Raw genomic sequence first — 23445 nt, 5'->3', positions numbered from 1 at the left:
TGGATATGGCAAAAATCCTGACAGGAGTATGATGATGAAATTTGGCCACAGTGTTTTTAATCTAGGACTTTAGAGCTGAAAGATACCTTAGAAATGTTCTGGTCCACCTTAGCGGCTAAGGAGGACTGTCACAGAGACCCTTAGATGAGCACAGAGGCTCTGAAATGATGCACAGCATAGTAAGCACCGTGTGCATCTGTCAAACAAATGTATCTACCCCGTTCCGGTTCCTGTTTCTCCCTAGCAATCCTGCTCCACACCACCGTGTTTTATCATAATCTTCTGCTTTTAGTTCTAAGATTGTGTGTCTGTATAATTTTGCTAAAAATGAAAACTGTTATTTATGTTTAAGTCTCTAAACCAAATATTCTTTTCCACTTTATATCACTCCCTACTATGTCCTTCTTTCTAAACATCTGGGGCAGACAATTTTAAAAACTAGATTTCTACCTTTGTAAGTGCACTGGCTTCCTATTGCCTCTGGAACGAAGTACCACAAACTTAGTGACTTAAAATAACACATCATCTTATAGTTCTGAGGGCCAGAGGACTACAGAGGGTCAGCAGGGTGGCAACTTTGCTGGAAGTTTCGGAGACCTGCTCCCCAGGCCTTTTTCAGGTTCTGGAGACCCCCGCATTCTGCAGCTTGCGGCCCCGCCTCACGCTGACCTCAGCCTCACCTTCACAGCCCCTTCTCACCCCTGTCCCACCTGCCTCCTTCTTATCCGGATCTCCCTGCTCACACTGGGCTCCCCTGGATGCTCCGAGCTAATCCCCTCATCTCACAATCCTTAACTACATCATGTTTGCAAAGTCTCTTTTCCCAAGTAAGGAACATCTTCACAGATCCTGGGGAGCCATTACAGGCATAACTTGGAGATACTGTGGGTTCAGTTTCAGACCATTGCAACAAGGCCAATACTGCAATTTAAAAAAAAAAAAAAAGGCCACAGCTGCTGAAAAACCGACCAGAGTGAGACAGTCATACTTTCTGCCTCCGTGCCTTTGCTCACGCACCCTTCTTTCTGAAATGCCCTCCCTCCTCTCACTCCCACTTCTGTCTACTAGTTGCGAAAGCCAACTCAAACGGCCCTTTTCTCTTGAGACGTTCTCTGCTGCCCCGGCACAAAGAGCTCTTGTGCCTTCTTCCTCTTCCACGCCACGCGAAACATCCCTTCAGGGCGCGTGGGCCTGGCTGTGAGGCCTGAGCCTGTGCCCCTGGCTTGCCGGGAACCCTTTCCTCCCTGCACGGCCCCCAACTCAACCCCGGGAGATGGGAGCGTGGTGACGAGGCCTTCAGGAACCACCTCCCGCCGACTGACAGGACGCTTCACAGGCAGGAACCACCCCGTCCCCCAACCCCACACACAGTGGCAAGTCCCACCTCCCTCTGAAAGTGAGAATTCACATTTTCCACCGAAAAGGCCTCTCCTGGGTGTCGTTCAGAAAAATGTACTCTGTGGGCAGATCAAAAGCATCCTACTACATCGGACTTTCCAGAAACCTCGTCCGCATGGAGGTGAGCTAATAGCCGCCCTGAGCTCTCCCCTCTCCCACCACCTCTGGTTTGTTGTCCAGCCTCACTTTTCAGAAACATGAATGTTTTCAATGTATTTTCATAAGAAAAAAAGCCGACAACCCACTTTCTACCACTGTCCTTATGGTGGAAACCCGCCACGTGCTCAGGTGCTGGTCCTCTCCTCCCGCCACATCAGTGTCCCACTCAGGGGCCTGGCCACGTCCCTTTCCACCGCTGCCACTGCACGGTTCCCCACAGACGCCTGCACTGGACCATCTCTGTCTTAATCACAAGCGGGGAAGAAGCTTCTCATATGTTCAGCAACACTCCCCACGACTTGACCTTTCAGGGGCAACACAGGCAGCCTGGGCCACAGGACCAAGCAGGGCCAGCCCAGTCCCACCTTGCCCCTCGGTGGGACCCCAGGCAAGTCTCTCCCTTTCTCTCATCCCTGAAGGCTACCCACCACCTCATGTCCAACCTCGCACATGTCTGGAATACTTCCTCCAACCCCCTGCCAACCACCAGCCCCTGCTCCAACCAGCCAGGCTCCCGACCCTCTGGCACCCTGACCACGGGCCCTTCCTGTGCAGGCCTGCCCTGACCGCACCAGATGAGGCTCCTGGGCTCTGGCTCCGTCCGCCTACAGCCCTCAAGCACTTCCTCCCCATCATACTGCATTCCACTTACCAAGTCCGGTGCCCTACTTCCCCCATAAGTGTGATTTTGGTGGGAGAATAAACCCACATCCAGAGAAGCAGAGGTCAGGAAGCTGAGGGGGCCAGATCTCAGGTCAGCCAGGAGTGGGCCCAGAACCTACGCTTAGCCTGTCAGACACGTTCTCAATCTAAGCAAGGGACCAAGGGATGGCTGAAGGTGGTTCCAGCCCAGCCACTACAGAGGGAAGGTGGCTTTGGCCGTGAGGTGCTGCCATACTTCCTGTGCCCTCTGGCTCCTGCCTGTTCCCCAGCCTGGCCCCTAAACATGATCAGTCCTGTGTGTCCCTTTCCCAAGAGCCTCCCAATACATTTCTTTTTAAGTTGGCCAGAATTGGGAACTCTTGTTGGCCACCAAGATCCCTGACATGCCCATTAAGTGTCAAGGTAACACCAGATCAGTGCTTCCCCAAACCAAGTCTTCAAACCAGCTAATTTTCACTGTTCTGCCCCTCTCCCTCCCTTGTTCCTGGAGCCCATGATGAAAAAGCTACAGTTTGCAAATCTGTAGGAACAAACTGGACTGAAGGAGTGTCCAAGAATACATTTGGCCCCAGTATCCTATGAGTTCATGGTCATGATAAACTATATGCGATACAGACCACATGCTGTGACTCTGAGGCAGCTGTCTCCAGTCTTGGGTCTACCACTCTGAGGGACTTTAGACAACTAATGAGTAACTGTGCTCCTCCCTTCAGAATCCTGAGCCAACTGAGAAAAAAAGATCGTTTTTTTGCAGGTAGAGCTGGATCAGAGGCTGGGTCCGTCCACACCAATGACGGCAGCCATCGATACAGGAAGACCAGCTACGAGAAGTAAGAACAAGCCCCTGGACCTACTATGACTGCCTCTTCTCAGAGAGCAAGGAGACACCCTAACCAGGGCAGTGAACACCACGTCTGGACCAGGAAAGGGTCTGCAGATCGTTGGGGCCAGCTGTTCCCCCTCTACCTGTAAGCTGGGTGTACCTGTGCCTCTCTTACGGGCTATGGTGAAGTTGCCCTTGTTGGACTGAGAATAACGGACCTGCATATGTGGGGCTGTCATCGCCTTAGTACGTGCTGGGCACTGCTCATTAGCCTGGCTCGCTTCATCACTGTGAGAACGCTAACTCCATGAGGTGAGCTATAATTGCCATCTTTCCATACCAGAGGCTTGGAGAGTTATCTTGCCCAGAGCTCCCCGTCATGGAAATGGACCCCAGGCCTGGCCAACTCCAGAGCCCACGCTCCTGTGCACAAAGCCACCCAGACTCTGTAGAGCAGAGCAATGTCCTTGGAGAACATTCTCGATCCCGACCCCACCGAGGTCGAATCGACCTTTCTCCAGAACCTAGCACTGTGCCTTCAAGGGCACAAAGAGGGATTTAGCCAACATAGAAAGATGGAAAGAGCCTGGCCAGTGCCTGGTCAGGACTCCAGAGGCAGTGCTGATGACAGAAGGCTGTGCCCGTGAGGTACTACGGGCAGCTGGGCCTGGCCAACCCCCATCATCCCTTGGCAAAGAAAGGTGGTCCAGCCCTGACTAGTTAGCACACACTGCTGTGGGAGGAGCTGAACTAGAGGCCAAGGACTCAGGAGAGGACAGACAAGCTCTCTCTTTAGCAGGAAATGCCTTTCAATTGGGGCAACTGAAAAATGGGACTTGGGGCGATGGACAGGCTTGGGGCAGCACTGAACAGAGAGGACACTTTCTGAGGGGTGGGAGCTGGTCCAATTCATTCTGAGAGATTGTTTTCCTGGCCACAACTATATATATATCATCTCCTTTTCTTTTAAAATTAAACTTTAATTCAACCAACAAACCTCTTCTTGTTAATCAGAGTCCCTCCTTCCCAGAAGCCTGTGGAGACCTAGGGTGTACTCGGACAGCAGGAAGTCTGCTGCCCTAATGACTGAGCAACAAACTAGGCACCACAGATAGGAAATTTTTAGGCAGAGGAAATGCTATTTTAGGCAGAGGAAATAACAGTAAAAAATAAGACCCCAGGGGACCAAACCACTTATAGGCCAACTTGCCCCATGACAGCCCTCTCATCCAATGGGGCCCACTGCGTGGTCCTCCTGAGCACGGCGCTGAGGATGGGGCAGCCTGGGCCCTGGACCAGACATGGGCACTAGGGCACACTGGGCCCAAGAGCAGACCCCAGGCTGGGAGAGGCAAGGCGGCAGGGACACTGGGCCGGAGAGTGTGTGAGCGTCACGTCTCAGCCCATGGCTTTCACTTCAACTGCTTGAGGAGGATGAGCCTCTCAGCACTCAGATATGTGAGTGGAAAGATGGGCACTCACAGTGGCACCTCCACAGTGTGGCTAGTGAACAGGGCTGAGGAGGGTGGGGATGGAAGGAGCGCAGCTGTATGTGGCAGATACATTAGACAAGCAGTTCTCTACACCCTGCATCAACTCGCCAAGCACTGCAGCTCTGCTCCCCCAGGGTCTCATCAGACCCTCACGAACAATGGCCAAGGTGGGCCGGGATGCGGGACAGTCACTGTTTTCCAAGAGAACGCCAACTGTCAGAGACGTTAAGGACTTACCCAAGATCACAAGGCCAGCAAGTGACAAAGTCTGGACCAGAAAATCAAAGGTCTGACCTTCAGTCTGGCACAGTGACAAAAGGACTTGAACATCCATTAAAAAAAAAAAATTCTTTGATAGGCCATGAGGTCTGAGAATTACATCAGAGTGGGACTGGGGTAAGCAGTTAGGAGTACAGATAAAACATTAGTCATGAGTTATCATTTTTACTGGGTGATGAGTACATGAGGCTTCGTTGTATTATTCTCTCTACTTTTATGACTTTTTCCATAATAAAAGTTTAAAAAAATATGTCAGTGCTCAACAACATAGCTGGATGCCTTAACCCTCAGGAGTCTGAAACAACAAAGAGAAAAATGACAGTGTCCCGGAACAAGAGAGATTCGCTCAGGGCTCTGATGGTATAGGGGGAACAGGCTTTTTTAATAATGGGCTGTTTTTAAATCTACTGTTGAGAGATCTGTCTCCAAGTATACAGAGACCTTTTTTTTCAAAGTCAAGAGATTATTCCAGCTAGAAAGTCTCCTCTTTGGCCTTATTTCAAATGACAGGGCATAAAACTCACTTTACATCACGTGGCACAGCTCCTGCATCTCAGCCACATGCATCAGGCGCCCTAAAATCCATGAAAACGTTGCTGAGGTGACAACAGGGGCTGACGCCTACTGTCCCTATAAGTACCATAAACTTACCCATCGGCCAGTCCCCTGGCCAGAGGTCTACTGGTCGGTACTTCCGGCAACAGAGCGGCACCGACTCTTCATCGTGGTGGTGCCCAGGCAGGGCAAAGTCCAAATGACGCTGTAAACAGCCACAGAAAACCAAACCTCCTTCAGCAGCACTTTACTGCTGATGCTGTTATGTGCATGTCACTTCCAACTCGCCCCCTGAAAACAGGTGGTCCATCTGTCACGGAGACGCATGGCGGCGCCACCCCCCCCATCCCAGGGAGCCCCAGGGAGCCGAGGAGGGGCCTGTGGGGCACAGCCGCCGCCCCTGCTGAGTAACAGCAGCTCCGTTTTATCTCCCCCAGGCTTCACCGGAGCAGAGCCTGTGGACACTGACAAACCAGATGCCGACAGAGGCCACACAAGAAGCACAGATGTGGGCTCGAATGGACACAGGGTGAAGTGGAGAGCACGTGTCCCATCAGAAGAGGCAGGGCTCTTCTGCTCTGGCCACATGCCCAATATGTGGATTTTTATGAGAAATCTCCTAGTTGTTGTTTTTAACATGGTAATTAATTTTTTTAAATTGGAAATACTGTGGGGCAAACAAACCATGCCTGTGAGCTCAATCCCAGTGACATTCTACCAGTTTTCAAATTCTGATGCAGGCTGGAACCCTGCTGTAATAGAGGCCTGGTGACAGCGCAACCCACTCTGTCCTCTGACCCAACAAACAGGTGGCTATGGTCTCTCACAGAAGCTGGATGGTGAGCAACACAAAGGAACAGACTGTGTCACATGAGTTCTTCTGAGTGACCGGATATATAAATGGACAGTGGGCAGACCACACGTGAAGACAGGGCTCTGACCCACAACCTGCAGCAACCAGCCCAGGGAGCCAACCCGTCATCTGGAGGGACCAGCCCAGGAAGCCAGCCAGCTTCCTTTAAGTCAGACTTGCAGGGAGTCAGACCACTATCTCTAGCAACCAGTTCAGGAAGCCAAACAATAACCTCTGGCTCAAAATTACCAAGTCTTGATTAATAACTGACAGCTTCCTTAATTTTTGTCCTTGCTTCCAACTTAGGACCAACCAGAGAAAAGTCAAGTATGCTCCCCGAACCGATCACAGGATGTCCTGCCCCTAGTCAGCCCACCCCCAGCTTCCCTGAGCCGGCAGCCTCCAGTCAGGGCACAGCTGGAGCCGTCCCTCCTCTCCACTGTCCAGCTTTCCCCTCCTCTGCCTGCCATCCAGTCTCTGCCAAAACACACATGAAGGTGGCTGACTCCCTTGCTGGGGCAAGCTGGGAATAGACAGCCCTTGCCTGTTCTCATTTGGGTGGGCTTCGCTTGTGTCCACAGTTTGTCCTACAGGACTTGGCTCTGTACCCTGTCCCTGGCAGGGGTTAGGAGGGTGGCTGAATGGCGTGTGCAGGCCGGTGGTGCCACCAGAGAGATGACTCTGGCCACATTCGTCCAGTTCATGACATCCTTCCTCTGGGTCCCCACCACCTTGCCTCTGAGTATAAAACAGGCCTCCTATGATCTCCTGGCATCCACTCTAGCCCTTGACAGCTGTCCTCCACGTGCAGCTAGGGTGGGGCCAGGTCCTGGCACTATCACCTACAGCCCAGAAGCTACCAGTGGTTCCCCTAACCCTTAGTCACACTCCTGTGCACCCCCTCGGTCTACACTCCCACCACACTGGCCTTCCTTCTGTCACTCACACTCCATCCCAGCACTTACATTCATAATTTCCTTCCACAAGGAAATAGTGACTATACTTCCTAGATTTTCAGAGAAAATCCGAGCATCAGAAATTCAGCCTTATGGCCAACATAATAATTGCTATCACACCATTTACCAACATTAGGGATCTTCTGAGTCCCAGTACCTCACCTCCCAGCCCCCACTGCGGGGATCTGAGATCAGATGACTCAGAGGGACACACGAGGAAGGAAGGGGCAGCAGGCAGCACACACTGAACATGTACCAGGAAACGCTCTGTGCCAGGCACTGCACATAAGTTCCCTGTTTAATCCTCACAACTTTTCCTTGGGGTAGATAAGATTTCCTTTATAAAACAGGAAGCTGGGACTCAGAAAGTGGGGGGAAAAAAGACCTTTCCCAAGTCCCTGATTGAATCTGTGTCTTCAAAAAATGGCTTCACTCTTCCTGCCAGTGGTGCGTGTACTGACCCTCCTGAGGAATCTGTCCGCAGTCCTCCCACAGCCCCTCACAGCCCCTCCCCTCGCGGCGGGGTTCCAATACAAGACGCATTCCAAACCAAAGGAGGCCCGCGCCGGGAGAGTGTGCAGCACACACAAGTCCCGGCTCAGCAAGCCTGTACGGGCCTGAAAGGACTGCTGGGGACCGCCCCGCCCCGCGTTGCTACACTGCACGAAGCCATCAAGGGCTGGCTGCGATTCAGACACAGCGAGCCCTTCAAGAGCCAGAGTCCTGAAAGCAACAACACTCACATCCTTGTGGTTGCAGAGCTTCCAGAACCCAAAGACCCCTGCCCAAGTACGACTGCCTGCTGTGAAACAGCTGAAGACTTCATCAAGCCACATTTGAGATGTTCCTTTTCATGCTAACTTTATGCCTCTTTTCAGTTATGATCACAAGCCTAATGCGCCTTGATTAACTGGAAAGGCAAGTGGGCTGTCAGTAGCAAGCTTTTTAACTGTTCATCATGGCGAAAGGGGAGAAGTGTACGATGAAATCATTACAAGCAGGCGGAATACTTATTTGGAACCAGCATCTAATCATCGCTAAGTCCTCCATGGAAAGAGGAGGTGCGTACAGAAGTGACTGTAGATACAAGATGGAATACCAAACCAAAAAGTCAACAGCATCACTGACTCACCACTAATGCATGCCACCCAGCGATGTGCCTGAGCCCTGAGACAGGCCCCAAGACAATGGAGCAGATACAGCCGTGCAAATCTGAGTAAGAAAAACACAGCTAAGATGAGGGCTGATGCAAGGTTTGACAAAAACGGAAAATATCTATCATCCCCAGTGCTCCTCTGACACTCTGATACTGTGTTTCTCATCTATTTTTGGTACATGCATTTCAGTTTACTATTTCTTTTTTTGCCTTAATATCATATTATTTATTCTGCTCACTGAAATAATGTCAAGTCTTAATTTTTTAACCTAAATTTTAGATACTTTAATTTATCCTGAGAACAACAGATAATTTTAAAAACCACTAAAATTTAAAGCATAACAATATAATATAATTAATTATAAAATGTTACTGCTGGAGAGTATAGAACAGGACCTCACATCATTCTGGCAACCATTTAAGAATGAACAAATTTAGGGACGATACACCAGTGAATGATAAAACTAGTGGGTCAAAACGATTTTTACCTTATCTCAAAGTCCCTCCCTGCAAAATACTTATTAATGACAGGAAAAAGAGTAACTTTACAGTGGAGAAACCTGGCAGATACCATCCGAATCCACACTGTATACCACCAGACAGGATGCGAAAACACAACACCATTTCCGTATTATTTCCGCAAAAATAAAATGTATAAACTGAACTGAATCAGCAGGAAGCACCAGACAAACCTAAACTGAGGAACATTCTACAACTATGCTACCCAGTACGGCAGCCCCTGGCGCACAGGTGGACTGAGCGCTGGCAGTGAGGCTAGTCCAAATTAAGGTCTGCTGTCCATGTAAAACAGACACTGGACTGCAAAGACGTAGCATTAAAAAACGTAAAATACCTCATTAATAATTTATTTTATATTGATCACACGTTCAAATGATAGCATTTCGGATGTTAATTTCACCTGTTTCTTTCTGCTTTTTTTTAATGTGGCTATCAGGAAACTTTAATGACATATGGCATCGTATTTCTCTCAGACAGTGCTGTTCTACAAAGTAATTAGCCTGTAATCTTCAAAAATACCAAGGTCATAAAACTCCAGGAGAGACTGAGGAATTATTCCCGATTGAAGGAGCCTAAAGAGACATACATGACAACTAAATGTGACACATGACCCTGGGGTGGATCCTTTGCTAAAAAAGACAACATTGAGACAACTGAAGAAACTCCAGTGGGGTCTGTGGACTAGATGACAGTGATGAACCGATGTTAACACCAGGTTTTAATGGTTAGCCTGTGGTTATTTAGGAGAATGTCTTTGCCAGAAGGAAACACACCCTAAAAAATGTAGGGGTGATGGAACTTCAAACTGCTAACCTGTTCTCAAGTGATTCAGGAGGGAAAGGTTCTCTGTACTATTCTTACAACTCTCCTGTGAGTTTGGAACTCTTTCAAAATAAAAAATAAATTTAAAAAGCAACCCTAGCAGCTTCAGGCAAGGAAGGCCCTCAGTGAATCTGGCACCGACTTGGAAGGCGGCATTCAGCAGTGGGGGGCCTGGAGCCAGCGTGAGAAGCAGCTACACAGTGCACAGGCGTTTAGGGGCCTCTGCCTCCTGCTTTGCCAGACGAGGAGGCTGGACCTAGTGATCCTCTAAAACCCAACTTGGTCAACCAAAAAAAAAGAAAATCAGAAATATCAGCCCCAAAACATTTTAGTAAGGCAAATAACTTTGAGACAATTGTTGCCATGAAACTGTGGGCTGTGGCCACCTTCTGCTTCTGCCCAGTAAAGCCGCGTGATCGATGACACACATTCCAACCAAGAGTCAGTCTCGGGTTCAGGGCCCCCTCAAGATCTGCACTGGGCAGTACCACTTTCTGACAACATCATCAGGACCAAGCACTTCCTCCCAAGAGGCCCTGGACCTCTTGCGAAGGCGTCAGAATTCAGGCTACCGTGCTTGCTTTGTTTCTAGGAAACTGAACTAATAGTTTAGGAAACATACTACAACTACTTGCCAACTCTCTTGTGAGTCAGACCCCAAGGAAGGTGCCTCTCCAGGTAAGCCCTGGATACAGGATAGAAAGGATGCTTTTCCTGGATGCTGCATCTATTTTCTTAGGGTCCCACACAGATGATGCAGGGCCTTATGAGACCAAGAGAATGAGCTACATTTTGGAAACCTGTTTCCATTTATTGGACACTTACAGGCCACAAAGCACCTATCACAGATCACATACATAATTTTTACAAACAGCCCTGAGTGGCAGGTATCTCCAGTCCCACTTCACAGACAGGAAAACTGAAGCTCTGGGGTTTAGTGATTGACTAAAGTTACACAGCTACCAAGTAGCAAAGTAGATGCAGATTTTCTTCAAACAGCTTTGTTGAGATATAACTGACAAATGTAAAGTGTACAATTTAGTAAGTTATGACATACATACACACTCTTGAAATCATCACCATAGTCAAGATAATAAAAATAACCATCACTCCCTAAAAGTCTCCTCTCGGCTCTTTGTAATCCCTGTCTCCCACCCCTCACAACTCTCCCCTAGGCGATCCCCAGGCAACCACTGGCCCACTTTCTGTCACTACAGAATGCACTGAGGATCTCTAGTTTTCCGTAAGAAACTTCTGCTGCATCATGCCAGGGTAGATACTGGATTTTGTTTATTGCTTCTTCTGTACCTATTGAGATGAAGATATGGTTTTTCTTTCTCAGTCTGTTAAAATGGTGAATTACATTGATTGATTTTCAAATGCTAAATAAATCCTGCACTCTTGGGATAAACCCCACTTGGTCATATTATATCTTCTTTTTTATTCTTTCTTTTATTCGATTCTTTTAATATCTCTTTAATTGCTGGATTAGATTGGCTAACATTGTGTTTAGAATTTTCACATCTATGTTCATGGGGATCTTGGTCTTCAGTTTTCTTTCCTTGCAATGTCTTCATCTGGCTTTGGAAGCAGGATAACGCAAGCTTCACAGAATGAGTTGGGAAGTGTTTCCTTCTCTTCAATTTTCTGGAAGGGTTTGGGTGGAACTGGTATTACTTCTTCCTTGAATGCTTGGTAGAATTCACCAGGGAAGCCATGGGGCCTGGAACAGGCACAACACCCAGCCCTGTGGGAATATCCCACATTGTTTCCCTGATTCTTCCAGCTGGTTCTTGCCCTCACCTCCGGGAGTTCCCTTGCTGATCAGCTGTCGGCTGGATCCTTGATGGGGTGGAGGGGTCCTCTACAGATCTCTGCTTTTCTCTCTGTGCATCTCTTTCCTCCCCTACTCTGTCCTGCAAACCCTCGCTGCTTTTGTCTCTTTGAACGCTCATCTCCATCTCCCCAACTCAGAGAGTCTGTCTAGCTCTGCCTGGGTTTCTCCCGTGCCGTGGCTGGAAAACTCTCTCATGGCAGTGAGCTGAGGCAACTGTAGTGCTCACCTCATTCCTTCCTGTGGTGTAAGAAAGAGACTTGATCTTTGTCCCTGGTTCCTGGCACAGACCACCTATAACCCTTGGAATTTCCTGAATGATAAAGTGGCAGGAGGGTCTTTTGTTCTAATGACTAATAACTTCAGGATGGGGGCTGGTTGCCAGAAGGACCAAGCCTTGATTAGCTGCTTGGAACTTACAGCTCTATCCCACAAGTACACGGAGAGGAGACTGAGCTAATCACCAATGCTTCAAGCAATCATGCCTGTGTAATAAAACCTCCATTTAAAAAATCCCCAAGTGATGAGATCTGGAGAGCTTCCAGGATGGTGAACACATCAAAGTGCTAGGAGGGTAGAGCACCCAGAGAGGGCGTGGAAGCTCCAAACCACCCCTGCCCCCAGGCCCTGCCCTGTGCATCTTATCCATATGGCTCTTCTCGAGTTGTATCCTTTGTAATAAACCAGAAATGCAAGTAAAGCATTTTCCTGGGTTCCGTGAGCTATTCTACCAAATTATTGAACCTGAGGAGGGGGTCATGAGAACCCCTGATTTATGGCCGGTCAGTCAGAAGACGGGGTGGCCGGGAACTTGTGACCAGCATCTTGAAGTAAGGGTAGTCTTTTGGGACTGAGCCCCTTTAACTGGTGGGATCTGACGTTAACTCCAGGTAGACAGTGCAGAACTGAACTGAGTTACTGGACACCCAGCTGTGTCCAGAGAACTGGAAAGGTAGTGTTGAAAAAGAAAATATGTATTTGGTGTCAAGAGGGAAAAAAAAACCCTCAGTGCCTACCTCTCAAGAGATCACTGTCCTCCACTGACTAATGTCCAATGTTGCGTTTATTTTGTCCACTTTTTGACTGTTTTAGACAGGAAGGTAAATTAGTCCCTGTTACTCTATCATGATCAAAAGTGAAATCCTCAGCAGGGGAGGGTATAGCTCGAGTGGTAGAGCACAAGCTTAGCATGCATGAGGTCCCGGGTTCAATCCCCAGCACCTCCCCTAAGCATAAATAAATATACACAATTACCCTCCCCCCCAGGAAAAAAGTGGAAATCCTCAAATCCAAGTCTTCTTAACCACTACTCCCTAGGCCTCCTGTACCAACTTCCATCAAGGGGGCTTACACTGGAATCATCTGACTCCGTGTCTGTATGACTCACAAGACCCAAGGCGAAGCAAAAGTTCATCTCTGTATCACAAGTCCTTGCATAGAGGAGTCTTAGGAAGTGGTGCCAGATGGCCACACACATATGCAAGCCCTGGACCAAAACCTAAGGTGCTCTAGGAACACAGGTCCCCAGGGCCACGAAGAAAGGCTAAGGCTTTACACCAGAACATCAGAAAAAAAAATCTAAATTCTTTACTGGCCAGGAGATGTGGGGAATTTGCTTTCCCCTAATGACAGTAAGAAGAGAGCCCAAACAAGAACCCAGAATAGGAAGTGCTCTGATAAACAGGACAAACGTGGGAACCTGCAATCAGAAAAACTTGCAGTTTCAATCACTCCTTTGTTTCTTAAGTATTTTTCCAGTTGGTAAAAGGGGAATTTCCTGGGAATCTCTTCAAAAGATAGGCAATTAATAATACTGGTCTCAGAAGTTTTGACTTAATTTCAGATCATTTCATTCCATCATTCCTTGTTTTAAAATCTCTCAAATAACATTAATGCTTGGAAACAAGCTTTTCTCTCTTCTTTTTAATGAAGGATGAGAGAAAAACTATAGTCCAATCCTGACGACCACAGCCATCACCATATCTTGATGCACAGAAACGGTACATAAAGTGTGAAGAATAAGTCAATTCCTAGACACCTTCTACAGGACTTTCCTAAATTAGGTCATGACAACTTTAAAGGTCAAATAAAGGCAAAAACACTTTCATTTTTAGTACTCAGGCATCACGGAGCTTCTTACAGTGAGCTCTGAAACTTCCCCATCAACAGTAAAGCTCACCTTCAGGACTCAGATGAGAAACTAAAATGGAGAAGGAACTGTGATATAGATCAGATTAAGAAAAGCATGACTGCCCATCACTGGAGGACACTGAGGGCCAAGTTCAAAGTCTTGCTGTGCTTTTCGAAGAGCAAGAAAATGTAGCTTGACAGGAATAATATTCCCTTTCCATAAAGGAGGCTCTCACCAAAGACCCCTGTCCACCCCAGTACAGGCAATCAGAGCAGATATATTTTCACCAGCAATAATTATGTCACTCTCCTGCCTCAAATCCTTCTAGAGGTCTGTAATGTCCACAGAATTAAGTTTAAAAAAAAAATGACTATGGTGTACAATTATGGCTTCTTCATCATCTGTAAACCTACAAACCAAAGGAATTTATTCTCCTCCCACACATCTTATTTTCTTGTCCAAAGTTTCCCAAGCTATGTTATTTGTAGGTCAATTAAGTTTAGACACATGGCATCAAACGAAGTTAAAAAGGATTCCTTACTGTAGGACCCTTCCAAGCTTTTAATTTGTTGACGTGCCCCATCCAGCTCCAGAATTTCACGGCACCAGCCGCCTCAAACCTGCCTCTTCTCTATATGCCACCCTCCTTCCTCGTCCTCTGCATGTCATGGAAGGATGCTGTTTCCATACTCGCTGTCTCCCCCTTTCCCCTTCCCCCCTCAGCTCCCTAGGAGCATGTCTCTGCCTCTGTCACGCCATGAACTGCAGCTCTCAACGTGGTACCCTGTATCCTGTCCGTTCACTGGCCCCCCCCCCGTACCTTTCGCCACCCCTTTTGCCTTGGTTCCCCTGTATGTTCCTTCCACTCTTCTTTTGAAAATTAAAAATACAGAAAGACTAAAACATAGAATAAAGAATGAACGCTTAACATTCCTGTTAATCAGGACAACCATTAGACTATACTAATAACGCCATGTTTGCTTCAAGTCTTATTTTTCTTTAAAGAACAAAATAGGGTAACAAGGAAGTGTCCTTTGATTTCTAGTAAGAAAACAACCCCACTCCACCTCTCCCCAAAGGCAAGCAGCTAACAGTGTATCACACATCCTTCTAGAATCCATTTTCATATCTTTACATGCAGATGTATGTATTCATGAACAATAAAGGGCACTAAGTTTTACAAAAAACTTAACACAGTGGCATCGTACAATAGGTATAATTTATCAACTCTCTTTTTCATTAAGATCTACCAATATTGACTTTACTGATCTATCAAAGTTGATCCTAATTGTTTCTACTGCCACCTCGTTACTGAAGCCAGGTCCTGCCTCTAAGCGCTTCACGCTTATCACCCCATCTACCCCTCCCAACAAGCCACCGAGAAGACACGCCCAGTGCCCTGGATGGCACAGGGCAGAGGTGGCACTTTACTGGTTTGGCCAAGTCCAAAGCTGTGCCCTTCACCCCTGTGCTAAGCTGCCCTCTTACTTTCTACAGCTGACAGAGCCCCGTCCCTGTGCCAGGTGTTCTGTATGTATCACGTCTCTTAATCCTCTGAACCAGTCAACTACAAATAATTATCTTCATTTTAGAGATGAAGAAACTCGAACTGGAGAATGCACTAGAGCCTTGGTGTGAACCATGACTATCCAGCTTCAGAGTCAACTGTCAGATTTATTTTTAAAATATTAAAAGTTGGAAATGAGATGAGAAAGATGGGCTGGCATGAGATCGTGAGAGACTAGAAGCCCAGGTCAGGAGTATGGGTTGACTGGTTACATGGTATTACTCCAATGTCATAGTCCCTGGTCACACGGTACCAGCGCACCCCGGGAACAGGAAACGGCACTTACGGTCATGGACCTTATAGCAGTGCTTCTGCAGGCGCTTAACGTCCCACTCCTCCAGCACTCCGTGAGTCATCAGCAACTGGAGAAAGCGCCGGTGGACGTCGGTCATGACGCCCATTCTTCTCGTGCTGCCCTGCATGGCTGGGGGAACTGAAAAAGAAGTCAAAGAAACCCAGTCACCTCCGGGCACACCAAAAGCAATGTTCCATGCTCCGTACCAACTGACATGAACAAACAGAAATTTGTTACAGTTTTTAAAATCAAGTTCATCATGCTGATTTAGCACAAAAAATGAAAAGGACACAAGTCAGGGGCTAGGTGATTTAGTCCTGGGCAGCAGTGAGAAGGGTGGACTCTGGAGGCAGCCGGGATGCCTGGAATCACAGCAGGCTTCACCACTCAGGTGTGTGAAATTGGGAAACTTAACCTCCAAGCACTTCAGTCTCAGATCAGAGATGACAGAAACATCCTCCCTAGGGTTACTACGAGGATTAAATGAGTTAATACACATAAAAGCCTATAATAACTCTAAATGGAGTATAACCCTTAAACATTGTGAATCACTATGCTGTACACCTGAAACTTAAATAATATTGCAAATCAACAATTCCTCAATAAATAAATACACACATACAAACACATATATAAGAGCCTAGTAACAGACTAATCACTGAAAAAGTGTTAGCTATTTTTACCAGGAGACAATTCTGGGTCTGAAACTTGACTCAGCCTCCTACCAGATCTATGGCCTGGGATAAATTTAGCTGAGGCCCCTTTTCTTACTACAAAATTAGAATAACGTTCACTGCTTAGAGAACTGCTGGTGGTAAACATTTAATAAATGCTAGTTTCCTTCTCCTCTCCCAAACCACTAATAAAACATCTGTCATGATAGGACTGCGGGGTGTTTTTAAAATCTCCTGCTCTCTACTAAAATGCTATCTTTCCACAAGCCACAAAGGTCAGAGCTGACAAAAGGATTGTACTAGCCCTGATCAAAAAGCCTGCTCCTGCCACAGAGAGGTGGCACAGTGCAGGGGTAAAGACCATGGCTTTAGAACTAGGCAGGTGGCTTTGAGACCAGTGCTTGCCAGACCCTCCTGATCTTAAGAATCAGCTAACCTGTGTATAAAAAATGCAGATCCCCAGGCCTTTTCTGGACGTTCTGACTGTGGAGGGGCCTGGAATTCTGAGGTTTTAACGTTCACTTCAGGTGATGCCATGATTTTACAAGAAATTCACTATTACCTTAGGTAAATATAACACAGAAACATTTTTAGCTAACCTGTTTCATCCCGAAGCCTCAGTCTTTTCATCTATAAAACAGGGATAATAATAACTGTCTTTAAGGCAAAAGAATGCAGTTTAAATGAGAAATGACTACCAAGGGTTTGCCAAGAACCTGGAACTAGGAGACACACAAAAAGGCTGGTTACTTTTCTTTCTAGACGGCATCACCATCTGAGCCTCAGAGCTGGGAAGCTGCACTGCCTCATGACCAGCTTCTCTGCCTGCTAAGATATCCTCAAGAACATCTCCCCACATCTCAACCTCAAACTGGACTCATCTTTTCTTCCAACATCCTCAACTCTTTTCCTCCCAAGTCCTCTTTGAGAATCATGTGGTTTGGGTGATACAGACACCACCAGTCATAGAGACACCATAGACCTGAGCATCAAACTCTGGTCCTCCTCTACCTCAGCCTCAGATCCAGCCAGTCCGCAAGTCCCGCCAAGTTTTTTTCCTGTCACTAGGATCAGGTATCTTCATTCATCCATTCTATTTTAACGTACCAAGTACCTCTTTTTGGGTACTTGGTACCCTTTTTGGGTATTTGGTAACTTTGTTGGGTATTTGCCAGTGGTTGTTCTGGGCACAAGAACAGAATGTGCTGGGCTAAGGAATTTGGACTTTTATCCCAGAAACTTTGGAGACTCAGGCTCACCAAACTAAGGTTCTTTAAAGAGGTGATACAGACAGGCTGTTAAACCAGATTAAAAACTTGTCAAATGACTAATGAATAAAATCTAGCTATATGATATAGAAGTTACCACTAAAACATCAGAATGCCAAAAAATTCAAAGGACAGAAAAATATATACTCTGCAAACTAACCAAAAGCAATCTGGTGTGGCTATTTTAATATGACACAAAGTAGACTTTCAGGCAGAAGCATTACTAAAGATAAAGAAGGTCCCTATAAAACGATAAAAAGGTTCAATTCCAAAGAAGATATGATCATTTTAAGTGTTTTGGGCATCCAATAACAGGGCCTCAAAACAGTTAAGGCAAAAATCATCAGAACTACAAAAATAAACATACAAACCCATAACCACAGTGGGAGATTTTAACATAGCCCTCTCAATAACTGGTAAAATGAACCCAAAAAATCTGTAAGTTTAGAGAAGATTTGTAAAACACAGCAAAAAGTTTAATCCAATGGACATGCATAAAACATTGCAGCCAACAGCTACAGAATCTAGAAAACTTCAAGCATACCCAAAATAATTTTTCAAATTGCCATGTGTGGGCCACAAAGCAAGTCTTAGCAAACTGTGACGGACTGGTCTCATACAGAACATGTTCTCTGACTGCAATACAGTAAAGGCGGAAACCAGAAACAAAAAGAAAACTAGAAAAACTGTTTAGAATTTAAGAAACACACTCCTAAGTAACACATTATCAAAGAGGAATTATTAATGGAAATTAGAAAATATTTTGAACTGAAAATAGCAAAATATTACCCATAGAAACTAGTGGGAGGCAACTAAAGCAGTAGAGAGAAATAGACTTAAATGTTTATATATTGGGGGGCATGAAAATTAATGAGTTAGACATCCATCTAAAGAAGCTATAAAAATAATAACAGCAAATTAAGTCCAAAGAAAGTTAAAGAAAGAAAATAATAAAGACCAGAAACCAATGAAATAGAAAATAAGTGTATATCTGAAAAGATCAATGAAACCAAAGTGATTCTTTGAAAAAACTTAATAAAAGTGATGAGCCTCCGGAAGATTTTCCGAAAAAACTTATATATAACCAATATTTGAAATGAAAAAGGGAAACAAAAAAGAGCAAACCATCCCCAAATCATCTGATAAGGCTGACATAAGTTGGGCACTGAAACCAAACAAAGGAACATGAAAATCTCATATCTTTCATGACCATAGCTGCAACAGTCCTAAGCAAAATGTTAACAAATCAAATCTAGCAGTGTAAAAAGGACAATATATTGTGATCTAGTTGGGTTTATCCCAGCAATGGTTTAACATCTGAAAATCAATCAAATATCGTATGTCAGTAATATCTCAGTAAAGCTGGGGGCAAAAAAAGAAAACCAAACAATGCTGAGCCACCACACTGACAGAGCCACCACATTTTAATAGAAAAAAGGAGAAAAGGCATATAATCATCTTGATCAAATGCAGAAACTATAACTGATAAAATTCAACATTTGTTCATACTAAAAACTTTTTAATTAACTTGGAATCAAAGGAAATCTCCTTTTTCTACTAAATGACATCTACAAAACCCCACAACAAATACTTAAGGATGAAATGTTACAAAGTAATCACTTTAAAATCCAAATGGATCCAATGCAACTGAATCAATGTAATCCCAAGCAAAATCCTAACAGGCTCTGTGCACATGTCCATGTGTGATCTGACAAGACGGTTCTAAAATTCACATAGAAAACGTAAAGGCAAAATGGCAAAGACATTTTGGAGATGATAAAGGCAGGACTGTCCTACCAGGTACCAAGACTTATACAGCTAGAGTAACAAATAAAATGTGATAATGGTGCAGAAATGGACACATAAGACCAACCGAACAGAACAGGCAACTAAGAAATAGATACGTCTGCATATATGGACACCTGATACGCTGGAGAAATGGAACTCCAGATCAAAGCAGACTTTCCAGTTTAAGGTGCCAGAACAACCCCTTATCCATATGTGAAAAAATTAAAATAATAAAAATAAAACTAGACCCTTACTTCACACTATGCACAAAAATCAATTCTTGAGGATTAGGGTCATAAGAAAAGAAACATAAAACTTAAAGAAAACAATATAGGAGTCTATCTTTATGACCCAAAGGTAGGGAAGGATTTTTTCAAAAGATATGAAAAGTATAAATCACAAAAGAATACACTGGCAAATTTGACTTTGTTAAAATTAAGAACCTCCGCTCACCAAAAACACAGAATGTGGGGGAGAGAGACAGAGACAGAGAGACAGAGAGAGAGGACAAGCTCAAACTGGAAGGTATTTGAAACACATTTAAGCCACAAAAGATTCATATTCAGAACATATAAAGAACTTTTACGTAAATCAGTTAAGGGGAAGACCACTGTAAGAGATAAAAGAGCAAGAGAAATTTTACCAAGAGAATGCACAAATGATTAATAAATAAAGAGATGCTCAATCTCAATGTCATCAAGCAAATAAGTATTAAAACCATAGTGATTAATGTCTCACCCATCATCAGAGAGGCATAAATTCTTAAGAATGGCTGAGGCTGAAACTCACCAACTGCTGGTAGAGCATAAGCCCTTATAATCACTTCAGACAACGGTTTGATATTACTAACAACTCTGGATATCCCCAGAAATCCACTATGTATACACCTCACAGAAACTTCCACATTTACCCCAAGAAATGTGTTTACAAAGCACGATGTAATAGCAAAAATCTGGCAAAAGTTTAAGTACCAACCAACTGAAGATCACCTACATAAAGAATTTCTAATCATATTACAGAATTCAAAACAGTAATGAAATAGACTACTCACAGAAACATGGATGCATCTCCTAAGTGTAATGTTATGTGCAAAAATCAAGTCACACAAAATGTATATTCAGAATCCCACATGTATAAAATCCAAAAACTAGCAAAACTGTACACTGCATTCATGAGATACACAGATAGTAAAAAGTACAAAGAAAAACAAGGGAATGAGTAACACAACATTCAGAGCAGGGGTTATCTTTTGGGAAGGTCTGAAAGGATTCAATGGAGGCTTTGAGAATACAATAATGTTCTATTTCTTAACTTGGTGGTGGGTAGATGGGTATCCATTGTATTTTGGTCCTTTAAATTTACATCACACATTTTTAACAGGTGTGTTACTTAATTTTAAAAAAAGAAAAAAAATAATGTAAATATGTTAGGTAACAGCCAAAATAAATGCTAATGAAAAGAACCAGGTATAGAATGGTATAGACTGCTATGGATTAAAGAAAAGGAGTGGGAAAATGAGGGTGAAAGATATATAGGACTGTTTATGCACAGAAGTTAGTTGTCTCTGTGAAGGGGGGGAAATTAACCATGGACATGTATCACCTACCCAAGTAATTTAAAAATAGGAATGTTTGTGGAATAAGCAAATTTTAAACCACCATCTGTGCCAAGTGCTAGACGTGTACCTGAACCTTATGAGGAAAGCATTACTGACCCCATTTTACAGATGAGGAAACTGAGGGTGAGAGGGCACAAGGTGACACAGAGTTAGTGATGAAGACAGGGAGTGAGAGTCCAAAAGCGTATTTCAGGAACTGTGGCAACCTTAGTCCAAATAAGCGAGACGTATGAGTTAACAATAAAATTATGATCCAGGTCCCTCATTTGCAATTCTCAAATCTAAAAAGTTCTCAAAGCCAAATATTTTAAGTTTGAACACCTGATCTGACCTAAGGTGAGACTATTTATGGTTGCTGCCTACCCGCTTGGTGTCAACATGCATATATTTAGCTGTGGAAATAGTATGTATTTGATTACAGGACGCTGCCCCAGACCCCCCAGAAGATTCTACAGAACACTGAATATATGCACTATATTACCTTTCGAAAATCCAAGAAATTCGGTATTCTGAATACATCTAGCCTCAGGGCTTTAAAAGAAGGGGCTGTGGACTTGTACAAAAGTTCTGTACCCAAAACAGAGGGGGAAGCAGAGAGAACGGCAAGGACTGAGAGGGTGGTCAATGAAGGCCGTATTTTACGTATTCGGTTGAGGCAGAATTTTGTTATTTTGATTTTTCAACTAATATTATGACATAAAGTATTTTTCACCCACTATTACGATTTTAAAACGTCTGTCTGTGTGCGAAGGGCCAGGATCCGGTCTGCATGCCTCTGCTGCCCCTCTCGGGGCCTCAGTTTCCCCATCAGGAATTGAGAAGCCCCAGCCCCCGAGCCCCCGGCGCCACACTGCGACACACCAGGCGGGCTATCCCCGGGGCCTTACCCCACCACCTCCGTCCGCCCCTCGCCTTCCTGGACGGCCCTCTGCCTTCCCCGTCAGCCTCGCTCCCCCGCGGCCCCGATTACCCACCGCGGCGCCCAAGCGTAGCCCACACTGCCGACGGCGATGGCAGAAAGGCGGGCTCGGCTTCACCTTTAGGGCGGGGCGAACCCGGACACGGCGCTCCATTGGTGGAAATTGCAGATTCGTCCCTCCCATCGAGTGACGCACTTCCTGCTCGCCCGCCCGCCCGCGCCGTTGCCATGGTGCCATGGGATCCTTCAGTTAGTTCCCAAGTTAGCGCGTCCCACGCGGCTCTGGGTGTTTTACGGGAAAGGGCTTCCACTTTTCGTCCTCCGCCTCCCGCCCCACAGGTGACACCCCGCGACCCAAGAGGAGGAAGAGCAGGAGTGCAGCGTGCCCCTCTCAATGGCCGCGATTCTGTGGGCACAGGTTAGTTAGTACCCTGTCCCGGGCCTCAATTTCCCCACCTGTAGAACTGACTGTGTGGCGTCAAGGTCAAGAACTTGAGCCTAGCCTGAGCTAGAATCATGGCTCTACCATTTAACTAGTTGCCAGATCTTGGGCAAGTCACTTAGCTGCTCCCAGCCTGTTTTTTCTTCTGTCAAATGGGGATAATAGTCTTTATGAAATAATGTGTTTGTGAGGCTTAAAAGAGATAACGCACGAGGAAGGGCTGATTAAATGTTAGCTCCTGCCTTACCTAGGCATTGTTGTGAGAAATAAATGAAGTTTTTAACAAGAGTGAATGGACTGTCTTCAGTCTCCAGGGCACTCATTTTAAAAACGTACTCCTGTCCCCAGTCTGAGAGCTGGTCATGCAGTCTAGCAGGGTCAACAGGTAACAGATAACAAATTATAGACCAGTAGGAAGTGCGAGAATCTATCTGTGTGATGACAGCTTCATGCCCCTACTTGGCGGGTTGCCACTCCTGTGATCTTGGACAACTTCTCAATCTCTCTGGACTTCAGTTTCCTCATCTGAAGGGGGAGGGGAGGAGAAAGCAGAGTGTAGTGGTTAATAGCTTGAGTTCCATAGCTGAACCATCTGGATTTGAATCCTCGTTCTCAAACTCAATCTCTGAGACCCAGGACAAAGTACTGAAGCTCTCCACCTCAGTTTACCCCTCTAGAAAGCAGGGATTATATTAGCACTTTGTTGATAGGATTGTTGTGAAGATTAAATGAGGTAATACATGTGAACCACTTAGAAGAGTGTCTGGCACATAGTAAACCCTCAATAAATGTGAAATTCCATCATTAATAAAGTATTTTATAAATTGCCTTGGGGCAATCGAATAAGAAAAGAACAGCCTCTGTACAGTTTTGGCAAAGTTTCAACTCATAATCTATGTTTAAAGTTGAGGTATTTCACAGAAAACCCCAGGATATCTGACAGCTCTTGAAAAATGGGGCAATGTGGTGACAATAAGCCAGCATTCTCCTATGGCAGTGCGTGTTCAGAGCTTGGTAGAGACTCCACCCCTTTGTAATGAATCATGTGCTTTCCTGGTGTGTGGAGAAATACGGAGAACCACAAACCTAGAAAACACTGGGGACATTTCAGGATCAAAGGGCCAAGAAAAAAGGTAGAGAAGTGATTCAAGACCGAGTGGTATCAGGGGCAAATAGGGTAGGAGAGGGTTTGGAGAAGCAGGCCATGATCGGGATTGTCAGTGCTCTGGAGAG

General features: G+C 45.5%; 1 protein-coding gene across 3 annotated transcripts in view; it reads right to left on the bottom strand.

Annotated features, from left to right (window-relative positions):
* The window catches only part of NSMCE1 (NSE1 homolog, SMC5-SMC6 complex component), a 31683-nt gene extending 9720 nt beyond the window's left edge, over positions 1 to 21963 (bottom strand). The window contains exons 1-3 of one of the 3 annotated variants that reach the window (XM_014560877.2): positions 21739 to 21778; positions 21333 to 21418; positions 15495 to 15641 (exon numbers count right to left, since the gene is read on the bottom strand). In XM_014560877.2, coding sequence (XP_014416363.1) covers positions 15495 to 15630 — 136 coding nt within the window. In that variant the 5' untranslated portion in view covers positions 15631 to 15641; positions 21333 to 21418; positions 21739 to 21778. Of the gene's footprint in view, positions 1 to 15494; positions 15642 to 21332; positions 21419 to 21738 lie in introns of all 3 variants that reach the window. The other 2 variants (XM_006186675.3, XM_032460591.1) reach the window with 2 other exon arrangements.
* Between the last annotated feature and the right edge of the window lie 1482 nt (positions 21964 to 23445).

This window comes from Camelus ferus, chromosome 18, assembly GCF_009834535.1.
Source record: "Camelus ferus isolate YT-003-E chromosome 18, BCGSAC_Cfer_1.0, whole genome shotgun sequence".
NCBI classification, from domain to species: Eukaryota; Metazoa; Chordata; class Mammalia; order Artiodactyla; family Camelidae; genus Camelus; species Camelus ferus.
The sequence above is the reverse complement of the archived record's forward strand: the minus strand, read 5'-3'. Positions and strand labels throughout refer to the sequence as shown.